This window comes from Plectropomus leopardus, chromosome 11 (genome assembly GCF_008729295.1).
Source record: "Plectropomus leopardus isolate mb chromosome 11, YSFRI_Pleo_2.0, whole genome shotgun sequence".
In the NCBI taxonomy this organism is placed as follows: domain Eukaryota; kingdom Metazoa; phylum Chordata; class Actinopteri; order Perciformes; family Serranidae; genus Plectropomus; species Plectropomus leopardus.
In genome coordinates this window covers 15,356,234-15,382,704 of record NC_056473.1, presented here as the reverse complement: position 1 = coordinate 15,382,704, position 26,471 = coordinate 15,356,234, and the positions used below count along the sequence as shown (strand labels likewise).

Genomic DNA, 26,471 nt, shown 5'->3' with positions numbered 1-26,471 from the left:
GACCATAGCAATGAATTTTAATTTAACCAAAAGTAATTTTTGATTGTTGATGCTGACAAATCGCACTTTGAAACCTTGCTGTAGCTTTCTTGGTCAAAAAAACCAATGATTTCATCTCTGTGGTGAAAAATATCATCAAATGTTGTAATCCTTTCACAGCAGTAGGACAAAAAATGTGCAGGTTTAGGAGACTTTTCTTTATTCTTCATTATTGTGTGGTCCATTCAAAGTGATAAAAAATAAAGCTGTTATGTCTAAAGAATGAGAAAACTTTCACAATAGATTACTGTAAAGAATATTATTCTACATACACACACTATGTAAATTTGCTGAATAGATGGAGGTGTATTATGGTGGAATGGATCTGTGCTGTATTATCCTTAATAAAGAGATACTCACTTTTTGCACTTTATAACTTTGTGGTACGTCAGAGTGAAAGAAGAGTGGATTTTTTATCTCTTGAAATTATTTAGGGATCCTTTTAAAGGATATTTTAACCCTTGAATTGTTACATAAACAAGTAGTATTACTGATCATTAAAATCCATTTATTCAGTACTGTGTAAATGCATTTTACACCACGTCACGGTATAATAAAAAGTCATGGAGTAGTGCCCCATGTATGCACTGTAGTAATACTTGTGTAGAAAAAGAACTAAATCCAATATGAAGAACGAGATATGCCCTATATGACCAGCACAGGAATAATCTTTGGTATTAAGTATTAATATTGACTCACTGGGTCACCTAATATTAAAACAACTGAGAAAAAAACAAACATTTTTTCTATCAAAAACATTAATATAGAATAAACAGATAAAATATTAGCAAAACAAGTCGGTGTGTTATGCCACCAATTTAGTTATTCTTTTTTTCACCTTTATGTCATTCAGCATGAGATTTTGTAGGGAAAACACGTTGTTGTGTGTCACAGTAAATTTATTGATAATCCCTAAATCAACCATGACGTCAACACGCAGCAGTGTGGTCACGCGCGAGGGTGACTTCCTGCCGCCAACACTTAAAACTAGCTTCACCGCCGTGTTTTATAAAGTCATTAAAAAACGGCAACAATAACAGTAAAAAAAACTAAAATAAGTTGTTGCCCCAAAGTTTACGGCCAACAGTAGCAGCTCTGACGTCACTGGAAGGAGGAGGACATTATGGACATCTTTGCTGACGGACTTCAACGAAAACACCAGGGACATTTCGCCTTTATACAGTCTGTGCTTTACTCCGGTCAGATTCAACACCTTTATCCGCTGCCGAGGAGTCAGCAGTACCTCATGTGAGTTTGTGTCTACTACTGTTTTTTGTAGCATTAAGGTAAAAGGCAGGGCTAACTAAGCTAACTGCCTACTTGCACCAATGACGCACCTCTGAAGGATTGATATCATGGCGGGACGGTTGTCTTCTGTTCAGGGTCGTTAACTCGCTAAAGTTAGCTAATGTTAATGTATTTCACGCCCAATATGTAGAATGTGTTTACCACAATGTGTTACCACACCGTGGCTGCGATTGTATGGTTTGAAGGTTAGCATTATGTTAGCTATTAAAACCAGACTGCACTTGTGTCAGGTTGACCATCCGAAATAAACCCGAAGCTTCGACCAGCAAATACCAACACTGTTGACTTTAGATACGATTCAGTTATTTGTTTGTTCTTTCAGAACAATTGCATTGTAAATGGCATTTGTTGTGATTGTATGGCGATACGGTTAGCATGACTTTAGCCCCCAAATCTGATTGAACTTGTGTCAGGTTGACCATCCAAAACAAGTTAAGATAAAGTCAGCAGCTACAAACGATAGCTATAAAGACTTTACATGTAAAGTAGTTATTTGTTTGTTAAGAATCGGTTTGCAAATAAAAAACTGCAATAACTGTGACCTAATTGCACAACCCCTCTTTACAAACATAAACGTATTATTAATCTACTGTTTCAGCCACCTTATAGTATTCAGACAAAAGATTTCACAACCTATGTGAGATTCCCGCTAATATCAATAATGAATATAAATTGCATAGAAAACATAAATGTCTAATCCCCAGAAGTTTTTTTTTTGTTTTTTTTAATCTCTGGTGGCCATGAAGTGCACTTGTTTTATGACACCTTCATAAGGAATCAGAGAAGCATTTTTTATTGAAGCTAACAGTGTCTAGTAAACTAAAAAAGCAGTTGATTTTATTACCTCAGCAGGCAACCAAAAGTTTAACTTGTATTTGCAATATTAAGAATTCATATGATAAAAAATGATGCTGGTGTTTGTATTTATACAGTTTTGCCATTCCTCACACCCCAACATTCATCGGTGTATATACAGCGCACTCCAGTTTTCAGACAAAAGATTCGCCCTCGTGATAGTTATTTGAATCTGATCATAAAAGTTTGACAGCAGATAACTAAGTACTCATTTATGTTAAAGTAGGCATCTCTAATTAGGATGTACATTTTTTTTTTAGATTTAAAAAGTCTGCTTAATTTCAGACTAATTTTACATGGAAATTGACCTCATGGACATACTTAAAAAAAAGCTTTCCAAAAACATTATTCATTTTCTGTGGCCTTTATTTACATATGTAAAAATATGAAAAATGACAAACTCTTTTTTTTTTTTTTTTCAGCATTTCATTTAAGACCTATAGAGCAGATAAAAGCCTTTTATGTGCATAAATCCAAGTGACAAAAAACATTCACCAAGCAGTGTCAACTTTGCAATTATAAAAACTAATTTCCAGTACGAAATCATTCTATATTATGCTTCTAAATAATTTTGTCAACTCCAAATCAGATTTCGCGGCTAATGCTTTTTCATATATCCAATCCACAAGTGCATTTCACGCCCTTCAAAAGAAAACAAACCTCTTTAACAATAAAATGAGACACACAATCACTGGCAACGTTTGTACATATATCATTGAATACGGTCTAAAAATCAAGAGGTTCAACATAAAATATAAGAATCTCCTTTTTTTCTCAAATCTAGGTCACAATGTTTTTTAAGAAAATGTAAAAAAGAAAAAAAAGTATGTGCCATCCAACCTGTATCTCTCTCCATGAGGACGTATTCAGGCACAGTTTGTGCTGACGAGGTAAATCACTTAGGTGGGTTAGTGGCAACATCCATCTTCACTGCGTCAACTAGGAAACTGAGCTCATTGCACAGTGTCTCATGTCGGTAGGCCATACGGATTTGTGCCACATTTGTCCGCCGAATGTCGTTGCCCTCCGGTCCATCCTGTAGGTAGTTAGAACCAATGAAGTGTTTCTTCTCCTACAGGGTGAGAGGGTAAAAAAAAGATATAGAGCAGAAATTGAACACGTGAGAATCGTTTCAGTATTTGGACATTGGGAGGCTTTTTATTGTTTAGAGCAGGTGACCTCATAATGGGATAAATGACAAATCGTGTGGTTGAATTGTTGACTTTTCTCTTTGTGGACATTCTGGATAAGCTCTTCAACTACTTAGTCAGTTTACAGTGTGACTGCGAGATTTCTCTCTGTATAAGGACACAGTTGCAATTTGAGCTTCAGTACAGGTTTTGTTTTGGTGCCTTTCCGTTAGACTTATTATAGTGATGTTGCAAGACTTTTATGGACCGTTTTGATAACCGAGGCTGGGACTAAAGAGGAAGTGATCTCTGCATTATAATGCAGCTGGTGCTGCATTATAATGTAATGTGGCGAGTCATTTGCTCAGTCAGGGAAAGTTTGTGAGAGAGCCCAACCACTAAATTTGGGTGGGCCAATATTTACTTAAATATATTTGTGTTAGAGAAGAAACAAGTAAAGTCAAAAGAATATTTGAAGCTATTTAGAAACTGTCATCGTTGCATAGTTTGTCCACCAGAGAGCACTGACAGGTTTGTTTTTCAGCTGTAAAATGTCTCTCAGCTGATATGATACCAGGTTTTTAACATTTTCAAATATGTATTGCTATTGGCATTACCAGCTCTCTTAATCAGTACAAAATACAAACTTTGTCAAGCTGCCAAAAAGGTCTAATTCTGTAACTGACAACAGAAGATTTGAATCATCGGTCATGTCCCTGATTTAATTGTTATGTTGACAAGAACTGGACTGTTTTTTTGGCAAGAAATGAAAAAACAGTCTGCACATTAGATTATGCGTGCATAGATATTTAATTAAATTACCACTGAGGTGCCATTTCAAGCTTCATGCTCTTCAGACTGACGGTGTTGGGGACTGATATTGGTCTGATGAAGAGCATGATCTCGTGTTTATTGTCTGGATGTGCGTGCTTTTTTCTTTTTTTTTATAAGAAGATGGTTGATGGGTAAACATGTAGAGAGGAATGTAACAATGCCTGTTTCACCCATATGAATTTCTCCAGTCCTAAAACCAAATAATGAGACTGAGCTAAAAACAAAAAGTTGGACCTTACCTGATGAGACAGTCCGCTCTGCAGCACACTGTTTCTGGCAATCTCACACAAATCACAGGTGCTCAGCTTCCACAGCTGGGCTGCAATGGCATACTCCTCCATCAAGGCCTCCTAAAATTGTTAAAAGAAATATTCGATTTTAGGTTTGATGTACATTTATGGATGTGGTTAAAAATGGATGTGCGTGGCTGATATGTATCTGAGTAATTTGTTTATGTCTGCTGTTCTATTGCAGCTGAAATTATTTATCAAGTAAAAAAAGTGAAAAAGCTTTATTTTCCCAGGTTCCAGCTGCACAAAAGGGAGGAATTGCTGCTTCTCTTTGTCATACTTTAATAAACTGAATGTCTTTTTGTTTTAGACATTTGGTTTGACAAAAAAGATACTTGCAGATGTCCTCTTTGGATCTCGGAAATTAGAATTGGCATTTTTTTGACACTCTTTTTTGGCATCTTCTTGACATTTCATAGACATAATAATAATAAAAAGAATTGTTTTTATAAAATCAGCAAATTGCTCAAAAGTTACCATGAGTTGGAGCCTTATCTACTGTGTATTAGTTCTTGTTTCTCTAAGTGAGGCCCTGCTGCTCCTGCACATCATATTGTGTATACTACTGATTACTTGTTTAGTTGCCCCGATGTCTTTGGACTAATGTCACCAGGACAAATTCTTGATTATCTCCCAAAAAAAGTGATTGTGATGTTGCGGAATATAAGTTGATCTGTGATCCATTCTTGTCGCAGTGGTTCTGACCTTGGTGTAATGGAACTGCATGGGGTCGTCAGTGGACAGCGACACACACAGGCCTTTCTGTAGGAACTCTCGTAGAGGGTTCTTGGAGTACTGCAGGAACAGGCTGTTGTTGCTCAGTGGGGACATGGCAATTGGGACCTGGGCCAAGTAGTACAGGTACTGCAACACTGGACTCTGGAGAGGAGGCGAGGTATTACTGGAGACAATTCACCATCTAATGTGTATAAGTAATATTATGCAAGCTGTTCATAGATATAAATGTCTCATCGGGCACTGCGTCATCATTTGATATCATGATGATTGAACCTTTGTCCAGTTTGCAAATGCTCATATGATTTTAAGGCGTCTGTCAGCGATAAAAGCAAATTGTTTTGAATAAATGGCAGAATTCTGCTGCAGGTGTGAACACTGTTAGTCACCACCAACAAAGGAAACTCTTGTGGGATATTTATGCTTTTCATTCATTCATTCATTAGCTGTAACTGCTTATATTCTTAAGGGTTGCAGAGGAGGGAACTAATAGTCTGGCGACCTGTCAATCAATATCTGATGAATCCATATTGGATTATTTAAATGAAAATCAATTTGAATAGGATTAATCAATTATTTTAACCCAGCCCCAGTGCAAAATATCATCTAAAAGCTCAATGAGCCATCAGCTTTTAAAAGAGCTTGAGTATCAAACCCAAGTATGAGTGCAGGACTGCACCTTCTTGAGGTTGAGACCGTGGGAGATGTTGTCAGCTGTGAGGAAGGCAGAGACCAGGTGGGTGATGGAGCCGGCCTCGCCACAGTGGGGGCGAAACTGGAATGTGTTCAGTCCTCTCTCCCTGTGCAGTGACAAATGATAACATTTACAACCAACAGTAAAATATTTCATTTCATTATGTCATTTGAATTCTTACCTTCATGTATACAATGGGCATTTCTCTGTGCAACAATTTCTGTTTGTTTTTGCCTTTTATGGCTTCATCTTTTTTGATTAACCACATTTTATCACCTTATCTAGAAACTTTTCAGCAATACACTGCAGTTGTTTAACATTTCTGACATGCAGCTAATGCTAAAAACTTTCCTAAGTAATCAGTTAACCTGTTTCTCAGGCTTGTGATTAACTTGTGGCCTGTCCAGGTCTCCCCACCACCCGCACCAGTCTTTGCATTGTAAACACACAAGATAGATGGGATTCTGGTTTATAAAATCATGTACTTAAATTTAATTGGACTGGTCTGGTGTTTGAAGTCCTAAAATCACTGAGGAATGCTGCATGCTGGACTTACTTGCGCAGGTTGTTGAGCACCATGATGTTGGCATACATGTAGAACAGGTAGTAGGTGTAGGGAGGGTTGTCATCTGTGGTCCACTGTTCAGGCTTTGGGCTTTTGTATGAGAACATGTGGTCGCTGTGTTTGGACTCGTCATCTACGCTGTCAAATCCTGTCACCTGCGTTACAAAAAAGATAATGTCAGCACATTTGCAAAACAAGTAATGTATAACCTTAACTTTGTCTTTTACTTGTCTGCTCAGTTAGTTTCCCAAAAGTGTCACTAAATATGGAACAGACATGGCTGTTGTTTCACTTAAAAAAGTTTCCAGCTAATTTTAGATCCCACCTTTTCATGAGAGTACTTACGTATTTTAAGAACACATGTGTTGCTTTGTGCTTTTGCGGATTGACTGTAGCCTCAAAGAGGGGGAGGAAAATGTTCTCCAGCATCTTGGCGTAGTGTGGTATTAATTTTTTTGACCTGAAAATGTCACTGCAAGACAAAAGGAATCAATCAACCATACACATTCCCATTGAAACAACACAAACATTTCCAGCATTTGTTTGCTTGTTCAGAACATCCTATTGAGTGATTGTGAGTTTACATGTTTAGAGCAAAGGTTTTGGCAACACTGACATTAGAAGTCGTGGAAAAATCCAAAATTGGACACAGATACTTTGGTTTTAATTTAAAAAAAATATTCAGGAAGGAACTACCTGAACTGTATCACTCTTTAAATGAGGAAAGAATATAACTACTGTGATGACAGGTCATTGGTTTATTGTTAAGCTGATAATATGGCTTACTCTTTTCCTTACAAAGCACATTTAAATAGACCCAGGCCCTTTTTTGTTAATATGTCTTATTGTTAGGAATGTGCCTGCTGTCTCATAGCTTTTGTTGAACACTTACTAGATCCTGGGAACTTGGATCATCCATCTCATGTTGGGTGAGTGGACCTTATGCTGGATAAACCAGTTTGCAAGGCCCTCCCACTCACTGGCAGAGCGGCCGTAAATCGACAGACGGGGCTCAGCATGCTGGTACTTACTCTCCTCTAGCTCTTTGGCAACTTCCTAAAACAGACACCAAACCACAGGAAGTTAGTGATGTTTCTTAAAAAAAGCTGAAGTGAACATTGGTAATTGCTCAATGGACAGATAACAAAATAATTCACATTTGTGCTATTTCTAAATACTGAGGGAGCAACTTTATGCACCAAAGACACATTATGGACTTAAACTCAAAAACTTAAAGTTAATGTACTCTAGTAATATTTAAGTAATCTACCACCAGTGGGTGCAAGGCTTCTACAACCAAACCAATGATGATAGATGATTCACATCTTTGGTGTATCTTCTCCAAATTCACTAAGGATAACCACATTTACACAAAGATACACATATGTTTGGAGAAGAAAGAGAACTACTACTTTAGATAAAACATAATCAGTTTTTAATACAAATGCCAGTAGTGTGCACTTTTGTCTTTTTTTTGTTTGTTTTTTTTCTAGTCGCCGAGAGTTAAAAAATATTTGAAAAATTGTTTTTTACCCAGCCGTTCAATCACAGTGGAGGAGGGGTGAGACAAATGGCCAGTAATAAAGACCAACTGTTATAATGCAGCCATACTCAATAGATTTTTAAAAAAAATCTTGATGATTTTTTTTGGGTGGTGCTGATCCTGAAAAAAATAGTGAAACAGGCCCCGTGTACTTTCTCAGAATGCAAGGGGACTTCTTTAAATTGTATGTTTGTTTTAACTGACCAAAAGTTAAAAAATCCAAAGTTATTGCTGCTGTTGTTGCTGATTTATTTTTTGTTGATCGACTAATCCAGACTTACTGTATTAGCCTAAGTGCTTTTACATATTTTGTCATTATTTTGGGCCTTTTTCCACTGCAGACATTTTGAAAGGAAAAGCACGATAGCAGTAAGACCAGTAAGTCATGACGACCTGACATTAAGCCAACATACACTGAAACTGGAACTGAAGCAGCCAAATGGAACTGAGTCATCATTACTTTCATTATTTACTCGTGCTTGTTGTGCTGTGACAGGTGCACTGACCCTCATTAATGTCAGTACTGCGATAACTGCAAAATTGGCATACTATGCTTTTGACAAGACACCTGCAGGGGGTGGCAAGCAGCCAGCAGAGCTTGCTAACACAGCAAAATTAGCATTAATACGGCATGTTGCTCTGTTTAGCCACCCTTAATGACGGCAGTGAAAATTCCTTCAGGACAGCAGCCCTACATTATCACCCTGATTCAGAGAGTTTAACTTCTCTTAATTGCAGTGTTGCTTCACCTAACTTCAACCTGTGCAGAAACAAATTCAGCCACACAAATGAAAACATTGCTGTGCAGGATGTGTAAGGACATGAGTCCTTGAACTCATACTACACCTTGATTAGACGTGCAAAGTATTCCCCTTTGATGTAGTTGTCTGATTTCAAGTAAATCTCTCGCAGTTCGCTGGCTCCCACAGGGTTGTATTTGGAGTTGAACTTGTCAAATCGGTGAAATGTTTGTCTTCCCTAGGAGAGTAATTCGTGAGAGAGGGTGAATCTTATGTACAGATGATCACATTCTCATTCCAACAAAGTGACAAAAGTGATTATTTTCAGATTGCACATTAAGAGGACCTTGCATGGAACATAAAAATGATTGCATAACACCATATGAAATGCATGAAATCCCAGAATTGCATCCTTGTGTCAGTTAGCATAGGTTACTGAATTGTGCTGTAGTTATTTAAAAATGACAACTTAAGTCTTGGCATACAAATGGAGTTATGTAATTATTACATGATCTTTTTGCCCCAAGGGCATAGTCTATACAAGGTATACAGAGTTAAACTGATGTATGACAGCATGGCAGAAATATTACAGAAATTGTTTCATTTTTTAAAGACCTTTAAAAGTTATGAATTTGTTCTTACAGCGTGCACATCCAGAGAGTCTACAGTGAGGTCGTAGGGGTCCATGTTGAGGTTGTTGAAGACTTCCTTGAGTGTGATCTTCTGGCCACCCTTCTCCAGGACCACACGCTCCGCCTCTGTCTGGTATGTGGCCTTTATAAATTTCAGCAGATGCTTCTGGTTCATGCATGCAGCAGCGTGTATATGTGTGTCCACCTGTGTTTGACATATAGCAGACCGTGAGGATGTGTACGACTTCATTTGATGAGTTACAGTAACTCCATCAACTTAAGTTTACATAGACTGAAGGCAAGAAAGTTAAAAATAACTTTTACTTTACTGAGACAGCCCTTCACAGTAAAAGCTAAGGCTGAAGCAGTGTTGTCCAGATACATTTTTATAACATGATTTTAAGTTTCTAGGGATTAGGGTTGCATGATGCAATCAAAGTTTTTTGCTGCTTGATACAAAAGAAAAACTTGCACCGTTCTTAGTTTCCATGACAAATGTTACCTGCCCAGCCCTCCCCTCTAAGACAGGTTGCGTTGTTAGGTGATGTAGTTTTGCAGCGTTTATTACAGAGTGAGACTCTTTTCTGTGTGTTTAGAAAAGTACACTAACTGCACCAGTGAATTTTCAGAAGCTACTTTCGTCAGCAGATAATGTCTAGATAAGCTCAGGTTTCACTACAAGCACTGTTAAAAGGACTGTATGTGTTTTGTATTCGCTGCACATAAAAAAAAGCATGTGTTTAATGCAGTGTTATCACAATATTGCCCGACCCGTCTTCCCTGCAGAGTTGCATGACTGTAAAAGCTATTTACCAGCGAGCCAAGCTAAAGCTTATCGAGTTAGTAAGAAGAAACCAGAGGCCTCCCAACTACAATTTAGAGCCACTGGGCTGGAAGGGTAATGTTAACACTAACGCCAGAATTAGGATAAGATTATTACAAAATAGGTTTTCACTTACAAGGAATTTGCTTTTGTTTTTTAGCACAAGCATTAAAAATACAATACACATATTGAGAGGAATTAAAAACAGTCTTCAGACTAAAAGGTCATTTCAGCTTTTGTTATTTTATATTGTTTTCCATGCAGGTGCACTTCCCCTATAATCTAATTTTTTTTTTTTCAAATATGTATTTTCAAATCATCTGGAGTAAATTTTTGCATTTTAATATCATTAATATCAATATCATGTATCCGTAGCAGTAAGTTATCATTTGCATACTAAACTAGATGGAAAAATGCCAACCAACCTTTCTGACGTTGTAGAAATCTCTGTGTGGAACAGATTTCAGCTCTTTCAGCTCCGCCATTTCATTCAGCATTTCATGGAGGTAGAATTTAGAGGCCAGAAAGTTCAAACGTCTGTGACAGTAGGTTTTTCTGTGTGGCAGCACAACATAAGATTATTTAAAATATGGAATTTCAATTGTTTTTCAGAAAAACCCTGCTTACTAATGCTTTGCTCCAAGCATACTAACCCCCACAGTTCAAGATGACTAAACTATTGATACTATTTGTGTAAAATGTCCAGTTGACCTTTTGTTTTTAAGGATACTCAAAATGTTTGTGTACTCACGTTGGGCCGTCAGCTATCATTGCAAGGACATGGCTCAGGTCTATGGCAAAGGTCTCAATGTCAGGGTATGGAAGTCCGTGAGGCCGCTGCTGTTTCAGGTTCTCGGCGTTGTCGTAAACATGAACTATGCCATCTTTCATCTGCAGCTCATAGTTCAGGTTCTCAGGAATTCCCTCCATGGTGTATGGGTCCTCCCCTTCATGAGGAAAAGGCCAGATGTCTACAGAGGATAAGAGTGCAAAAACAAAACAGCATCTAAGCATCAGATCTTAACATATGAATAACAGCATGGGACACTAACTCTGATACACACAGAAAAACATATTCAATAGTTGGGTGAATCATCACCATGAAATACACAAGTACATGTAAACAGCAGAGATTGTGACTAACCTTTGACATCCAAAAAATGTCACAGTGGTTGTTTCAACACTTTTTTTCCATACTATTCTGCCACAGATGCCCATCACATTGAATCTGTTGTGGCCTATTTCTGCTCGCAGTCTCAATTGTTTCGCTAATCTTGGGTGTGATAGTGCTGTAGATGTGGCTTACTGACCGCCAAGCCAAAATTTTGTCCTTTTAATCACAAGATCCAAACATTTTTCCGCAGTTCACTCAGCTAACACCGTTCCTCCGTGAGTTAAATGCCAGTTGCATGGGCTTGAGAAACTGTTACACTTGTACGGCTCCTGCGTTAATCGGTTTATTTATTTACCATAGAAACAAGCGACTCTCCCTGGTGACACATCACTCTCATAGGTTCATGTTATGGCCCCCACTTCTAATTAGCCGATTTCAAATTTGATTCTTCGAAATCATGTTTTGTTTGTCAGTTTGGCATAGCAGACAGTGCGTAACACTACAATACCCATGAGCCTCAGCTGCTGTTGCTATAGAGAAGAGGCCAGCTATAGGTGCTGAATTTTACCCTCAGCTGAGCCAGCATTTTTTGGTAAATTGATTTAAGCTGCAGGTTGTGTATTCAGTTTTCTCAGCACCATCTTTAGCTCCCATCTGCCATTAGTGTAGAACGTTTACTGTTGAGATGCACCTTGAGTGTCATAGTTAAAGTCTACCTTTAAGCTTTTTTATACACAGACTTTGACTTTCTATCAAAGATGCTTAACCGAGAGTCTTTAATGTCCACCTAAGCTGTAGAAGTGCCCCAACATGTGACAGTTTAATGAGTCGTTTTTTTTTCCCCAAGAAGGGGGGTATTAGTCTGGGATTAAAAATCACCCTACCTGGCATGACCTCATCCTCCTCCCGCCACATTTCATTTTTGGCGCTGCGGAGGAATCGGGCAGTGGTCCTGGGGAAGTGATGGTAAGCCAGCTTGGAGTATTTCTCTCTGATGAACAGCGCCCCAAGCAGACTTTTGGCAGCCTGCTCATAATCCTCAACTGTGATCTAGAAAGACATGGAAAACTTTAGTTTTATAATTATTTTTTTTTTACCAGTCTGTCTTTAAATGTCCTCATTATAATTGTACCTATTCATTGAAACTGTGGTACTAGCATAAATGTGTGCCCTTTCAAGTGAGGCCTTTTGTCAACTGAAAGGGCAGCGACACTGGAGGTCCTTGGCTCCTGAGCAACACAGGTTTTATTTTAACAACCACACAATAAGCAATCTGAGTAATATTAAACTGACTTTTATTTCTCTACTTTTCTTTGGTAAAAAGTGCTCTTTTACTGAGATATTGTCCTACTGTGGCCAAAGTACAGAGAATAAACCCTTTAGATTCATTTTTTTAATATAATTAAGTCTCTGGTGGCTCTCTGAGTCTCTACCATGGCTATAGGCTTTAGATCTTGTCTCTCTTGTCTATGTGGTCTTTGTGTGCAGCCACATCTTTTAATGATGGTGCTCATTTTTGAGTGCAGGGAAATGTGTGAAAATGTTATATTTTATATTAGGTGTAGTTGAGCATCAAAGTGCTGGAGTGTTCTTTCTGTTTACCCCGGCACAATAATCTCCACTGATTGTCACTCTCTGGAAGTCTGGAAAGTCCTCTGGGAGGCATGGCTCTGGTGTTGATGGGAAGAGCATTGGGGAACCCCCAGTCAGGGCCCACTCAGCACTGCTAGGTATCTGCAAAGATACAGACTGCGAACGCTTCAACATGAAGCTCTTCCTCCTAGTGACACAGAAGAGAGGGAAGTTGTTATTATGTGCATGTAAACGTTATAACTTTGCGCATAAAATAAATGGGCCTGCAAAACTACTGTTGGATTCATGACACGTGTGCACCGGCTGATTTTGTTCTTACCACTGTGCATATGTTGGTGAATCAGTATCTTTCTAAACTGGCAGGTGTGTGCCCACTGTCTGCTATCAGCATACTGACACAGCCTCATTTCTTTATACCAGAAAATCCATTTGACAAATGTTGTGTTATGAAGAAAGAGTTGAAGATGTTGGTACGCACATATTGAGGCCACACACACACACACACACACACACGAGTGTTGGACAGTCAGTGATCATCTGTGAATGTAATGGCAGTCAGAAACAGCTGATAAGCCTTTTGTCACTCTGCAAACATGTTCAAACATGTCGGCCTCTGATGTGCTCTCACCTGAAGGCACAGGCTGAAGTCTCTTTGAGCAAGGTTAAATTTGACATCTTTACCACTGCTCGGAGGTAGACCAGAAACTTTTATTTACCCTGATTATATTAATAATAATAAAAGTTAACAATATTAGTTGATTATAATGACTAAGAATTGTTTGGAGTAGCCATCATTAGACAAAAGGCAGTTTTAATATAAACAATGGAAACAAACTGTTGCACTTGATGTTAATGTAGACATTCTCATAAAGTTAATTTTAAGCTCGGACTAGGACACTCAGTTTTTATTGTGGAATATTTCATTTATGACAATGGTAAATGAGGAGACCTAGGATGAAACAAGTGCATATATTAATATTGGTTTTTAAATATTATTGACTATTAAAGCCTTTTTTAATGAATGCGGTTTTAATATGTGAATACATTTTGTGTAGTTTACGCTATGCATGTAGTTTTGGTGTGTGTTTACATTATTGAGAAAGCCAGGTATTCATTATTTGTTCGTACGCATGGTCGGAGACAGTTCTAAATTTGTTTGCAGAGTATGAAAAAATCAAGGTAGGATACTGATCAGTGTTTCCTGATTGCAGCAGCAAAAAACTTTGATTGCATCATGCAACCCTAATCCCTAGAAATTTAGAAATTTCTAAATCATACCCGCCGCTCCTTCAAATGTCGTTTTTTTTTTTTTTTTTTTAATTGCAAATACACCACCGCCCCATCACAGCACAGTCCTGCACTGCGTTGGGTGTCGCGAGTGCTGAGACAGATAACTATCTTGCTCCGTATCTACTCTTTGGGGTAGATACCACCGCCCCCTCCCACCCCCCAACAGAACTAATTGGTGCTGACGTTAATTAGCTACTCGCATCCAGGCATCAGGTCGGAGAGTCAGAGGAGTGTCGGCTTGAAAATAGCGTGCAACTTACCGGAGAAAAGGTAGACTTATTAGCTTAAGAAAACTTATAATAGATTTTATTAGTTAAATAAACATTCGCAAAATATTGATGGCCAGCTAAGGTTACGTAGCTTAAGTTAATTGGGCCCGGTGCCAACTCAACTCAGTGTCGCTAACGTGAGTAAACTAATTAATAGCATAAAGCGATATACACGCCATGATGTAACTGCTGACTGCATTTTCAGATGAGCTTGTTCAAATATTTTTCAAAGAAGAGAAAGACACCTGATGAGGATGGCGCTAGTCAGGTATCATTAGCCTTTTTATTGACTCAAATTATGATGGTTAGGTAAAAAAAATTATGTTCACACTTGTAATCAAATGTGACGTGAGTGTAAATTATCTAGCGTTAATGTTTTATGTAATCGTATAAGACAAGTAACAGACAGGGAGGAGCAGTGCAACAAAGTGAAGGAGAGCAGAGTACAGGAGGGGCAGTGCCGAGTGAAGGAGCAGGAGAGCAAAGTGATGGTGCAGGAGAGAGAGATGAGAGGAGAGGAGAAAAACATAAAGGGAAACACAGGCTATCAGGCTGGGACCCTAAATGGGTTGGAAAAAAATAAATAAAAATTATTGTTTCTATTTGTAGGTGAAGACTGACTTGAGAAACAGGCTGCAGGGGGATCACCTTGCAGCATGTATGCTGCTGAGCATCAACGGGCCACCTCTTGGGGAATTTCCGTACAACAGAGCCTTAGAGCTGTTCTACAAAAAACCAAGAAAAATCCATTGTTCTGAGCCTGGGTGCAAACTTTGCCACTGATTACAGCCCCATCAAGAAATTATTATTTATTGTTTTTATTATTTTATTGTTGAATTTTTGTTATTATTTTTTATTTTTACATTCAGCCTTTAAAAAGCGTCATTTGTTTACGCCGCCACGGCTCCCCGGAGGGCCTGCCCCCGCTGCTGAAAAAAATCCTAGAGGAAACACTGCTGATGAATGTTGGATTTCTACTAAAACATTCATATGCACTGTATTAGCACAGATTTTTGTGCTGTGTGTGGATGAGGCTTATTGGGAGTATTTTCTGTTGTTGCTTGGAGATTTAAGATTTAAGTGGTGCAGAAAGAGAGGTGTGGTTGATCAAACATATCTTCATTTCGTACTTCTTAACTGTCTCCTCGGACTGCTGTGCAGCAATCTCCTTCTGCAGCGCCCGCTCTCTGTCCTCGTGCAGACCGATGGGACAGTCCTCCGGCACACTGAACAGTGCCATAGCATCCTTGGTGTCTTCCTCTTTCAGGGCTGAGGCGAACACCTTCTCTGCTAGCAGACGTACCTTCTCATCCACCTCGCTCATTGACATTTTTGGGAAAAGCCGTGGCATATCTAAAAGAGTTGAGAAACATTTGTGTTTTAGTGAACGCTTTTTTCTTTTTGTCTTTGCAAGAAAGGTTGTGCTTAAAAAGGTAAATAAAAAAATAGTGCCAACTTGCTAATGTGTTATATTTCATCTCATAAATGTGATGAAATATGGCAGCAATTAAAGGGGAGATAACATTATGCTAGTGGTGGCAGTAAATACAAATACCAGCAGGATAGACATGAGATCTACGAAACATGAGTTTGTGGTAGGGGGGGTTGGTGGGTGTTAAAGGATGAACTATTACAGTGCATCATCATAACTCACCAGTAAACATGTCTTGAGAGCCTACATGTTCTGCCAATGTGTCAGGCAAGTTCCAGTAAACACAGTTGTTTACACAGTGAGGCCTCTAAACCCCTAAGGGGCTAAAGGTCATCTTTTCTGGGATTACACTGCAATGGTAATATACCCCAGACGAAATCGTAAACATGGATAGACCTTGCTTTCAGTCTGTGTTTAATTGTCTGCTGGTGCATCACTATGTTTAGTTTGTTTGATGTGAAACTTTTAAAAAAAATTGTTCAGTCTGTAAATCAATCAAGTTGCTTTCAATCCAGCAGCATTACTTGATCCTGTAGTTTAGGTGCCATATAAGGTAGTGGGGGAATTGCACAAGGCACCTAACAATACGATGCAAGTATAAAATGTTTATTGATGCATTTTAAATTGTCTCACGCTTAGCCAGCCTCACTAAAACTTAAGTAGCCTAGCATCTAACATAAACACAGTGCATATTTGTATCTATTACGTTTTACCATCCAGTTGGTCCAGCTGAAGGGAATTTACAGCTCAGTCTTCTAAAATTGTCACAGGCGATCATAATGTTGAGAATAGTGTAATTTCCGATGATTGAGTTTTCTGCATCAAGACATAATCTTTCAAGAGAATTGCAGTGCATCTAAAAATCAATTTTCCCCACAGCTGCCAATGTAAAGTGTGAGGTTATTTGTCTAAAAAATAATATCAGCTATTTTTTGGGAGCTTGGCCGTTGAGTTAAAAGGGAGTTTTTGTTCATTGTCGCTGCGTTTTGCTGTAGTAATCTTTAAAGTCACTCAAAAATACTTCTCTTTGCATGTCAATTTATAAGGCAGTGGTTTTGCAGAGACTCAAAACCAGCCCAACACAGGAACAGCAAACTATGTAAACATTCCCAAATAATCTGCAGAGGAGTTTTTTGATAATTCAGCTTTTACTGTAAATAGCAAAGAAATGTCTGACCCTTTGTTTTTAGAACTGCAATTATTAGCATACCATCATTTTGGTTCTCTTGATCCTTTGGTTGGGAAAACAGTTATGTTTATTTGTATTGACCTAATTCTCTTACATACCAATGGCAGGGACCAGGGTTTTATTTTTAAACTTGAGACCCTGTGATTCATATTTTGATCAAGTCAGCAGTGTTTTTTTTTATTTTTTATTTTTTTATAGCTGTGCCTTCTTGCTTAATCCCCCTGGTGTGAGAAACTACTGTTGCTATCCAACGACCTATCAGTTGTGGAGATGTTTGGCTATTCTGATCACCATTTCATCAGTTACTATTAATACTGAAGTTGCAGCTGGTGTAGGTCACTCGATCAGTTCCAGCATCAATCCCCACACGTGGAGGCATTTAAATCAACAAGCACAAGACAGGATTTGCAGTACTATTGTATCAAATTGCAAACTCCTGTGCTGCATACTCACCATCTTGAATGGTTTCAGTGCAACTTAATCTGACTGAAAACTGTGAACCATCCTGTCTCTTTCCCAGATGACACTGTTAACATTTGCCCTTACATTGGCACAATTTTTTCTGCCTGTTCCTTGGCTAGCACATTTCGGAAGCTGCCATTCCTGACGAGCTTCTTGGCACGTGTACGCTCTCCCCACTGGAACAGCTGAGCAGCCTATAGGATGACCTTGACCTACATCCCTCTGTTACAGAAACCTGAACCACAAAAAGCTGTTTGGGTATGTAAGGAAGGTCTTTTTAAAGGTATACTATGCAGGAACAATGTAGACTCACACAAAATTAATTCCTCTCAGTCATCACTTCTGACCCACTAAAAGTGTGTGGTGGTGTATTTATTTGCAGAGAACCTGTCTTCTCGCTTCTTCTCTCAGTTGGTTGGACCAACACGTGATGTGGTCGGACCCTTTTATCATTATTACAATTTAAATTTTTGTTTTGTTAAATATCTGAGATAGCTGAAAAATTATTTAGCTTTAAATGTATTGTAAAATGCATTACTTTGGCTCTACAGTCACCACTTTGTAACCTTGCTCAGTGTCCCGCCCACCTCACTATCTGATTGGTTACAAATCATGAGTAATGGCCTATCAACTCTGTGGGCTACCGTGTCACTGACAGGCACAGAGACTGCATCTGCTGCTCTCTTAAATTAAAGTTGCAAAAACATACAGTGTTTGTGCTGGTGATGTTCTGTTGTTAGTAAAAAATAGTTACTGGATGCAACTTCAGTTTTATGAGTGTGAGAATTGGAAGGAGTAGAGGAGAGAGTGAGAAGATGTCTAGATGTGAGATATGTAACCAGATGATAAAAAATAACAAAATGCTGTCTACCTGACGGCACATTTATTCAGAGATTTACTGGTGGTAACCCTGTAGTAGGACTGCATTGCTGTGAAAACATGGTGGCCAACCTTCTCTCTGAGTAAGCAACTTTATTTTTAGCTGCAAAATCCCTTTAGCGTTGTTAACTATGTTAGCACCACTAGCCACAAACCACTGTTAGCGATGCTAACAGTGGTTTGTGGCTCGAGATTAAGCAGCCTACTCGCAAGGGTGACTTGGGGAAGAGACTGGAGGGTTTGCACAATGTTTCTTTAGCAACGCTGTTGGGTCAGACATTGTTACTTATAGCTATAATTGCTGGAGGAGTGATGCCTCTATCTAGCTCCCACCTGACCCAGTTGTTGCGCTATGCAGTAAACCTGTAGCAAGTAAAGAAGAGTAGCAAAATTCACCAATAGACTAACATGTGTAACTGGTCAGAAATATTCTTGGTTAACAGTTAACATCCCTTTGTTTACCACACACACACACACACACACACACACACACACACACACACACACATATATATATAAACAACTGATATTTGGATCTGTGTTTTGAAAGAATAGACTTTTGTGTAGCTTAAAATCTTAAAAAAATGCTTACATCAATTAAGTGCTTCGGTAATTTACAATACTCACTTTTCAGTGGGTAAACTTTGTTTTCATCTGTCACTTTTGGTTAAAAGCTGGTGTTTTCATCTTCAGAAAGTACATTTCAAACCGTAGACATTGAACAAACCTCTCAGTACCCGGTTATTGTCATCACATTGCAACTCTGTGTCACTACACAGCTTCACTATCAGTAGAGGAAGCTCTATCTGTCTCTTACCTTCTGCTGTGAGTTTGGCCATGTTTGGCTCTCTCTCAGTCTCTGCCTGTTGAGTCAAGTATCTCAGCTTTTATGTGTCTGCTTCTCACTCTTCTAGAGCCTTTAGCTCTTTGCTTTGGCGCCACTATTTTGATATGTCAGCCAACCGTCGAGTCTCAAAACACTTGTTAAGTGTTGCTGGATACCTCTTGACAATGTCAAGACTGGCCTCAGGTCTGGTCTCTGTGTCTTTCTAAGATCTGCGATGCTTCTCTTCTGAGTTTTCACTCCGACTGCCTTGGCCAGGCTTTGCTCTGCTGTTTATGTGGTCTGGTGCTTGTATGTATAATGCAGCTGCTAGTTGTTGCTGTCTTGAGTGTCCCTCTCTATCTCTATTTTAGGATATTGAGAGCGTCATGGCAACAGGGGCTGCTAATCCAAGATGGTATGTCACAACTGGCTGCTAACGTGTGAGCGGCTATCTGTGAGGTCAATGAGGAGGCAAAGATATGCTATAGCTCAAAGGAAATGTTAAAGCACTGGGAAAGAACATATGAACATTTTTTCCCAGATAACAGAGTTAAGTATAGTTTAATCCACTGCCCGTGCATTTAAGACCAGACGGGCCATTTATGGAATGTAAGTAGATTTTTTTGATTCAGTTATTTGGATTTGCAATTATTTTAAGAATCCATTATTATCTCAAAGCAAACAATTTCAGCAATTCCCTATGGCTGCGCGAGTATGTCATGGTTCATACAGCTAGAGTCACAGCAGAAAGTCTCAAGTACTAACTTCTTAAAACAAGGCTTAAAACAGGGTTACAACAATAAATGCGGTCAGACAAATACAACTATCAAACAAATACAACTGTGACACAATACGAGTGAGCACAGTCTCCAGATAAAATGCAAAAAGTGCAATCAATAAATTTCAGTTATCATTGGAGTAGCAGTCACATTGACCAACAGCGCTATTTTCTTGACCTTTTAAAAGTGACTTAAATTCCCTATGCAGTGGACTAGTGTAGAAATTTCCCAGTGGGTTAGATATTTCCTTGTTCTCACCAAAAAGGACAAACCCACTACAGTTGTTCCCTTTGACTCGAACATTTAGTTTTAATTATATTGATGAAGTTGCTACACAAAGTCATTAGAGCTCTAGATAACATCTTCCTCAGAGCTATGATAAGCCAGTTGAACCAGAATGATAATTAAGTGTGACATTTTAATTATTGTTTTATTAAGTGAAGTAAGGACATGTTTGACTGAAGTTCGACTGTAGTTAGTTTGTTATTTTGTATTAACATGTTCTCACCTTTTCCAAAGCAGGGTGTGGACTGCTGCTTGCATAGTGGCGTATCTCTTCTCTTCATTTTGATCTGTGTTAAGAGAAACAAAGCTTTAATACATCACACGAATCCACAGTCCAGTGGTGGACTCAGAGAGGTGACCTCTTACACATACACGTTAAGGTAATGTAGTAAATAAGCCTCTTCAAAGTTGACTCAACATTTCATAAGTGTGTGTAGACTGAATCAACGTGATGTCGCGCCAACAGCAGTCACCTCCAGTTGTTTCATCTTTGCCACAAGTAAGAGGTTATCAGAGTCTTTTACCTTGTGCAGTAGTAAGTTAATACTGAATTGGGAATCTTGACAGAAAATCCCAGTATCCTAATTTGTCCTCACAGTAAATGCACTAAAAGAATCCATCAATAGAACAAAACATCGTCTCCCTGAGAATAGCGCAACAACCTTGAGTTCAGTTTCTAAAAGGTTTAGAGTCCCCCGCTTCTAATGTAGGTCATGTTTGGCTGCTGCTGAAGTTCTAAAAAGATGGAAACAGAGAAAGAATTCAACTTTTAAAGTCGCTGCAGAATACAGCCAAGTGTTGTAAGAGTAACAGATTTATTCTGTGCAGGTGTGAAATGAGAAATGTTTGGTGTTGCAGAAGTGTTGACCTGCCAAAAATGCTAACTTAAGTGCCATGATTCTGAGGCTTTACACAGCACTTGTCCACGCAACATATGTTTGTAATGATAGACCTTCTGGGGGGGTTAGTGGAGATGACAGACATTAAAGTGCATTTTTCTCCTCACGATAGACACACACACACGGTTCTCAGTGAGTCAAAATCAGGAGCTGAAGTACGTTTTCTTTATGTAATTTACTGTGTTGATTACTGACACATTCTGAGAAAAAGTGACAATTTTACTAAGTCAGACTTAAAGTAATTTGTCCTAATCATTTCCGCTTGTATTGGAACTTGGAATTGAGAATTAAAATGTGATATAAGCAGAGAAGTCTGTGTTTATGCACTTTCTTTTGGTTAAGGATTTTGGTTTTAGCAGAATACAATTAACAGTAGAGCTGCAAGTATCAATGATTTTCATTGGTGAGTAATTTGTCGATTATTATGATCGGTGTTTTTTGTCTCGAAAATGAAAAATTTTGTCCAAAACACAAGAATATTCAGTTCACTGTCACAGAGGAGCAAAGAAATCAGGAAATATTACTTTTAAGAAGCAGAAGTGAGAGAATGTTGATCTTTTGTTTTTCTTTAAACATTACTTAAACAAATTAGTCAATCATGAAAATAGTTTGCAAGTAATTTAATATTTGCAAACTAATTGATTAATTGCTGGAGCGCTAACTAAGAGCAATAAAAATGTAATTTGTCTTGTATTAATAAATCTCAATTTAGGTCAAGGTCAATTTTAGGTCACTTTTTTTCTCCACTTGAAACAGGAAATGCTTGAGGAAGTTGGCCAAATCCATACACATAAAAAAAGTATATTTTTTTAATTAAAGGGCACACGGTGGACATACTCTGTAGGACCAAAACTGAAAATATGCACATTTTATCAAATGGACAAGACGGGCATTCATTGTGATCTTTTTTTATCTACACTTTAGTTTCATGATCTAAAAATCTTCACTTCAGTTTTGAAAGTTAGTTTTGAAGTAATGACTCTTTATGTTTTAGATACAATCGTTTTTCTTGCCGTGTGACCTAAGAAACTAATTTGTTTTATTCAAAAGAAACTCAAATGTTTGACCCTCCTGCAAGATGCAGACCAAACTAAAAGGCTGGAAGACTAAAAACCTTAAAAGGCCATTTCCTTTAAGACCCAGAGGAGTCAGGATGTCTCTCTGCTATAAGTGTTTCAGTGCTTCCTTGAAGACTTTTGCAGCACATAGTCTTTTTATGTTGCAGATTTTTTGTCACAATTACATTCATTTTTTGGCACTAATATTGAAGACTTGGAATATAAGGAAAAGTCTGAATTAAAAAAAAATAAAGCGTTTGCCTGTAAAGAACAAATTTTGGCTATAGATAAACGGGAGACAAGGCTGGTCCTTTATTCTATAAAGACATGATTTTGTTGGTTTTTATGGCTGTTATTCAGAAACTGATTTACAGACACACAATATAGTTGACCTACATGTGACATATAAATCTTGCATTTAACTTAACCCCTTTTTACCCCTGGCCCACAAAATAATGACTGAACAGTGGTGGATGTCTGATAAAGTATACAACTCTGAGGTGACCGACACTTACTCTTTTCTTTTACTTGGGTAAAAGAAATAGAAAAGAGAAAGCCATGCTGGCAGTTGTATGAGAAGGTTTCGCTTTAGATGCTCTGCTGGTTTTGGAATTTCCTGTTTTTTTTGTTGTTTTTTTTCTGTCGGAAAGCTAATGTACACACATCCAAACATTGCACCATTGAGCCACAACACTGAGTCACACTACAAAGCTCTGCAGTGGCGTACAGTGTCACTGTTCTGGGTTTGTGTGTGTTTAGATATTCAAATTCTGCTGAATGAATGTAAAACTTTCAAAGCAACAGTGTAGGTGGTATTAGTGTTCAGAGGGTTTATCATTGAGCTATAGCTTGTGTTTAAATTGTTCTGAAGTAGCTATGCCGGTTTGAGGCTTTGAGATCTGCATATTTTGGACTTAAGATCAGTCATTTCTGACCATAGGGTGGAAACATAAACAGGTTATTTTTTTCATGTGTACAACTTGACTTTAAAGGCACATCGAGGCATGTTGCATTTTCTGCCTGGACAGCAAGTTCTGTCCTGATGAAGAAATGTGTGGCATCTCAGACATGCACATGTCAAACATTACAAAACATTTATACAGCAACCTAGATTATGTCTCAATTTACTTAGTTACAATAGTAGTGTATGTTTATAATCTTAGTTGAGCTGCTCAGTGAGTGTGTGGCTGTAGTTGTCAGTATAGTCACATTTGAGCATTGTCATATTGAGATAAGTGACAATGCTGTTTTCAGATGCTTCCTTGTTTGTATTCCCATTTTGGCACACTAAGGATGACTGTGCATTTTAAGAGATACTGTAGATTTTTGGTTAATCACAATTACTTTCATTCCCATACAAAAGTGTGCTTTTACCTCATGTATTCTCAACTTTGTTAAAAACACCCTTAATTTTGCAGTTGGAATAAGGTTTCATTTGAATTAGGTTAAAGTTTGGGTCAGTATGCTCTACATTCTACTGAGTTTAGATGCACATCAACTCATTTATGCTACATTAGTCAGCAACTACTGCATGATTTGCAAATAATAATGTTGTGGTCTCCAGAAGAAGACTCATTAAATATTGGTGAACAATAGGATGGATAGCAATCAAATTTTGTACAGCCATTCATGGTGCCCAGATTATAGATCATTATAAATTAGGGGATTCCCTGACTTTTCCTCTAGAGCAACAGACAATTTTTGGTTTAAGTGAATTTCTCAACAACTATTAGATTCCCTTTAGATTGCCCTGGCATTTAGTACACACGCTCATATCCCAATTTGTTGCTCCCTTAACTTTTACCCTACTCCACCATCATCAGATCACATTTTCAATTTGTCGCTTTGACTTATGACCAAATTCCTTTAAACTTCATGACACTCCGATCATCCTAGACTGTGTTAGTACTAATTAATCCAGGCTAACATGCTAAATGAAGATGATGTTTGTGAAACATTATACCTATGTTACACCATGTTAGCATGGTGGTTGTGAGCATAAGCATGCTGACATTAGAATTTAACTCAAGTACAAACTCACAGAGTCGCTGGCATGGCTGAAGACCATAGACTGCATAAACAAAGGACATAGCGGCCGTGACATCACCAAACATTGGTTAGTGGACTGCTGCTTTGAAGACTTCAGTTTGAAATTTCAGCTGTCGCCATCTTATTTTTTTGGAGCCAGAAGTGACCACATTTGGACTAGAGGCTGGGATTGTGGAGGAGTCTCCCAATTTAGCCATTGACAGCTGTTTGTTTTGCAGAAAAGGCTTAAACAAACAGTGGCGCATTCAATTCAAATTTCAGTGTTCCTCTTTCAGTGTTTTATTGTCACTATATTGTAGTAAACGGTATAAAATGCTTGATTGTACAATACTCTAAGGACTAAGGATTTTCACCCATTTCAGTTAAAGGGACTTTCCAAGGACGTTTATGGAGCTCTCACTTCCCAGGATAGGTGCTAGTGGCTCATTTGCTGTGTTGAACTGCACAAACATTTCAGACATGCAGGGCAGTGCCATGGCAAGACAGGTGTTATTGTGTAGCTCTGTATTAGTTGTGCTATCTCATAGGCGATTTTCAAGGCACAACACAAAGGGTTTCTGTCACAGCCCATGCCTTTTAAGAAGATGTGGAAAAGCTTTGCAGAATAAACAAAGTAGCATGTTTAAAAAAAACAATACAAAAGGCCATTTAAGGGAGGATCCCACCCCCACTGACTGACTGGCCGGGTGTGAAATGGGAACTGTGGGTCGGAAAAGGTCATTATGAAACATGATAACAAAATGCATTGCATCACGGTTTAATACCAAAAAGCAATAATCTTATGGTCCTGTACAAGTTAAGCACCTCTGTATAATTTTAACTTGAAACAGTGGACATCTGTTAGTCTTTGTATTTCTTTGAAATACTTAACAAATATGTGTCCTGCAAACAAACAAAAAGACATTTTTTCCTGCAATAATGGTTCAAAACAAGCAGCCATTAAGAAGAAAGTGTAGTTTATGGTTGTAAAAAAAAAAAAGAGGAGTGTATTGTCAGAAGAATAGATGAGTACATGCATTTTCAACAAATAAACTGTTTTCTTTCTGTAATCAAATTGTTTTAGTTGTCTAAACTTAACTGTTATTATTGCATTTTCATTTACAAGAGTTTAGTGTAATGAACAAGTAATAATGTGTAAGTTGCCCACCTATTACTGCTGATAGACACGTTCCCACACATACGAGTGGGACATTTCTAATCTCTAATGTACCTGACCTAATTTGTCTTTGGACTGTGGGAAAAAAGAGCACATTGATACACCTGCAGAAACGTAAGTAGAATATACTGTACAAACTTCACAAATAATGAACTGAGGCTAAGACTAACTAACTGTATGGTGTGAGGCAGCAGCATTAATCACTGTGCAACTGTCAGTTGTCTGTGAAATAAAATAAAACACCTCAAAATAATCTTATTCCTCTATTTTAATTTCTCCTAGACGCTTTCCGATCTGAAAAAACAACATAGGACTAAAAGTCAACCGCCACTTTTCAGTTATGTTATCTTTACTTAAAAAAATGATCTGTAGTAGCCTCCAGAGCAAAGTACAGATAAGGTATTTCACTCACCAGATACCAGCATACAATGTGCTGCAAGTGCAAGAAAGAATGCAAAAGTGATGGAAGTGATGAGATGTCACTTAAGATAGAGGAAGTAAAGAAAAGAAAAGAGTGAGAAACTCAGGTGCAAAGATGTTGTGAAAGCAATGTACTTACTGTTTGCAGTGTTGTGCCCAATGTCAGCACCTCTTGGGACTGTAGAGATCCTTATTTGGCGTCACGACAGACGACAGGTCTTGTCAGAACAGCCTCTTCTAGCATGCAGACTCAGAGTTGGTTAACTCCCTCACTGCCAGTCTGAGTAAGTGTAATAGATGCGCAATTAAAATGCATGAAGTTCCACCGCTAAAAATAAGTTCCAGGAAATGATCTGCATCAGTGTGGCTCAGTGCAGTAGAGGAAGTGCGAGAGGAAGCTTGTGTAGGGAGCAGTACTTCTGCCACTTTATCAAGAGCATGGCAAGTACCTTTAGACCACACCTCTCTTTGGTTATTCAGGATGTATGCACAGTCCACTGCTCAGGCAAAATGTACATAAAGGACCTGTGTTGGATTAAAGATATATAGAAAGTTTTATTTCAACATAAGGCTGAGCTTTTTT

The 26,471-nt window shown here is 38.3% G+C and overlaps 1 protein-coding gene across 3 annotated transcripts; it reads right to left on the bottom strand.

Annotated features, from left to right (window-relative positions):
- Nucleotides 1–2,564: 2,564 nt before the first annotated feature.
- Nucleotides 2,565–26,255, bottom strand: ampd3b (adenosine monophosphate deaminase 3b). Of its 3 annotated transcripts, none has more exons than XM_042495363.1 (16): nt 26,028–26,255; nt 20,530–20,593; nt 15,585–15,807; nt 12,905–13,082; nt 12,187–12,352; nt 10,940–11,159; nt 10,614–10,743; nt 9,376–9,570; nt 8,840–8,971; nt 7,343–7,506; nt 6,796–6,922; nt 6,442–6,605; nt 5,871–5,991; nt 5,162–5,335; nt 4,406–4,516; nt 2,565–3,274 (listed from the first exon to the last, which is right to left on the bottom strand). In XM_042495363.1, the coding sequence occupies exons 2-16, from the start codon at nt 20,585–20,587 to the stop codon at nt 3,098–3,100; spliced, it is 2,340 nt and encodes a 779-aa protein (XP_042351297.1). In that variant the 5' UTR covers nt 20,588–20,593; nt 26,028–26,255; the 3' UTR covers nt 2,565–3,097. The 3 variants fall into 3 exon arrangements, with proteins under 3 accessions (XP_042351297.1, XP_042351298.1, XP_042351299.1); XM_042495364.1 differs by lacking the exon at nt 26,028–26,255 and adding an exon at nt 25,881–25,938; XM_042495365.1 differs by lacking the exons at nt 20,530–20,593; nt 26,028–26,255 and adding an exon at nt 19,234–19,500.
- Nucleotides 26,256–26,471: the final 216 nt, after the last annotated feature.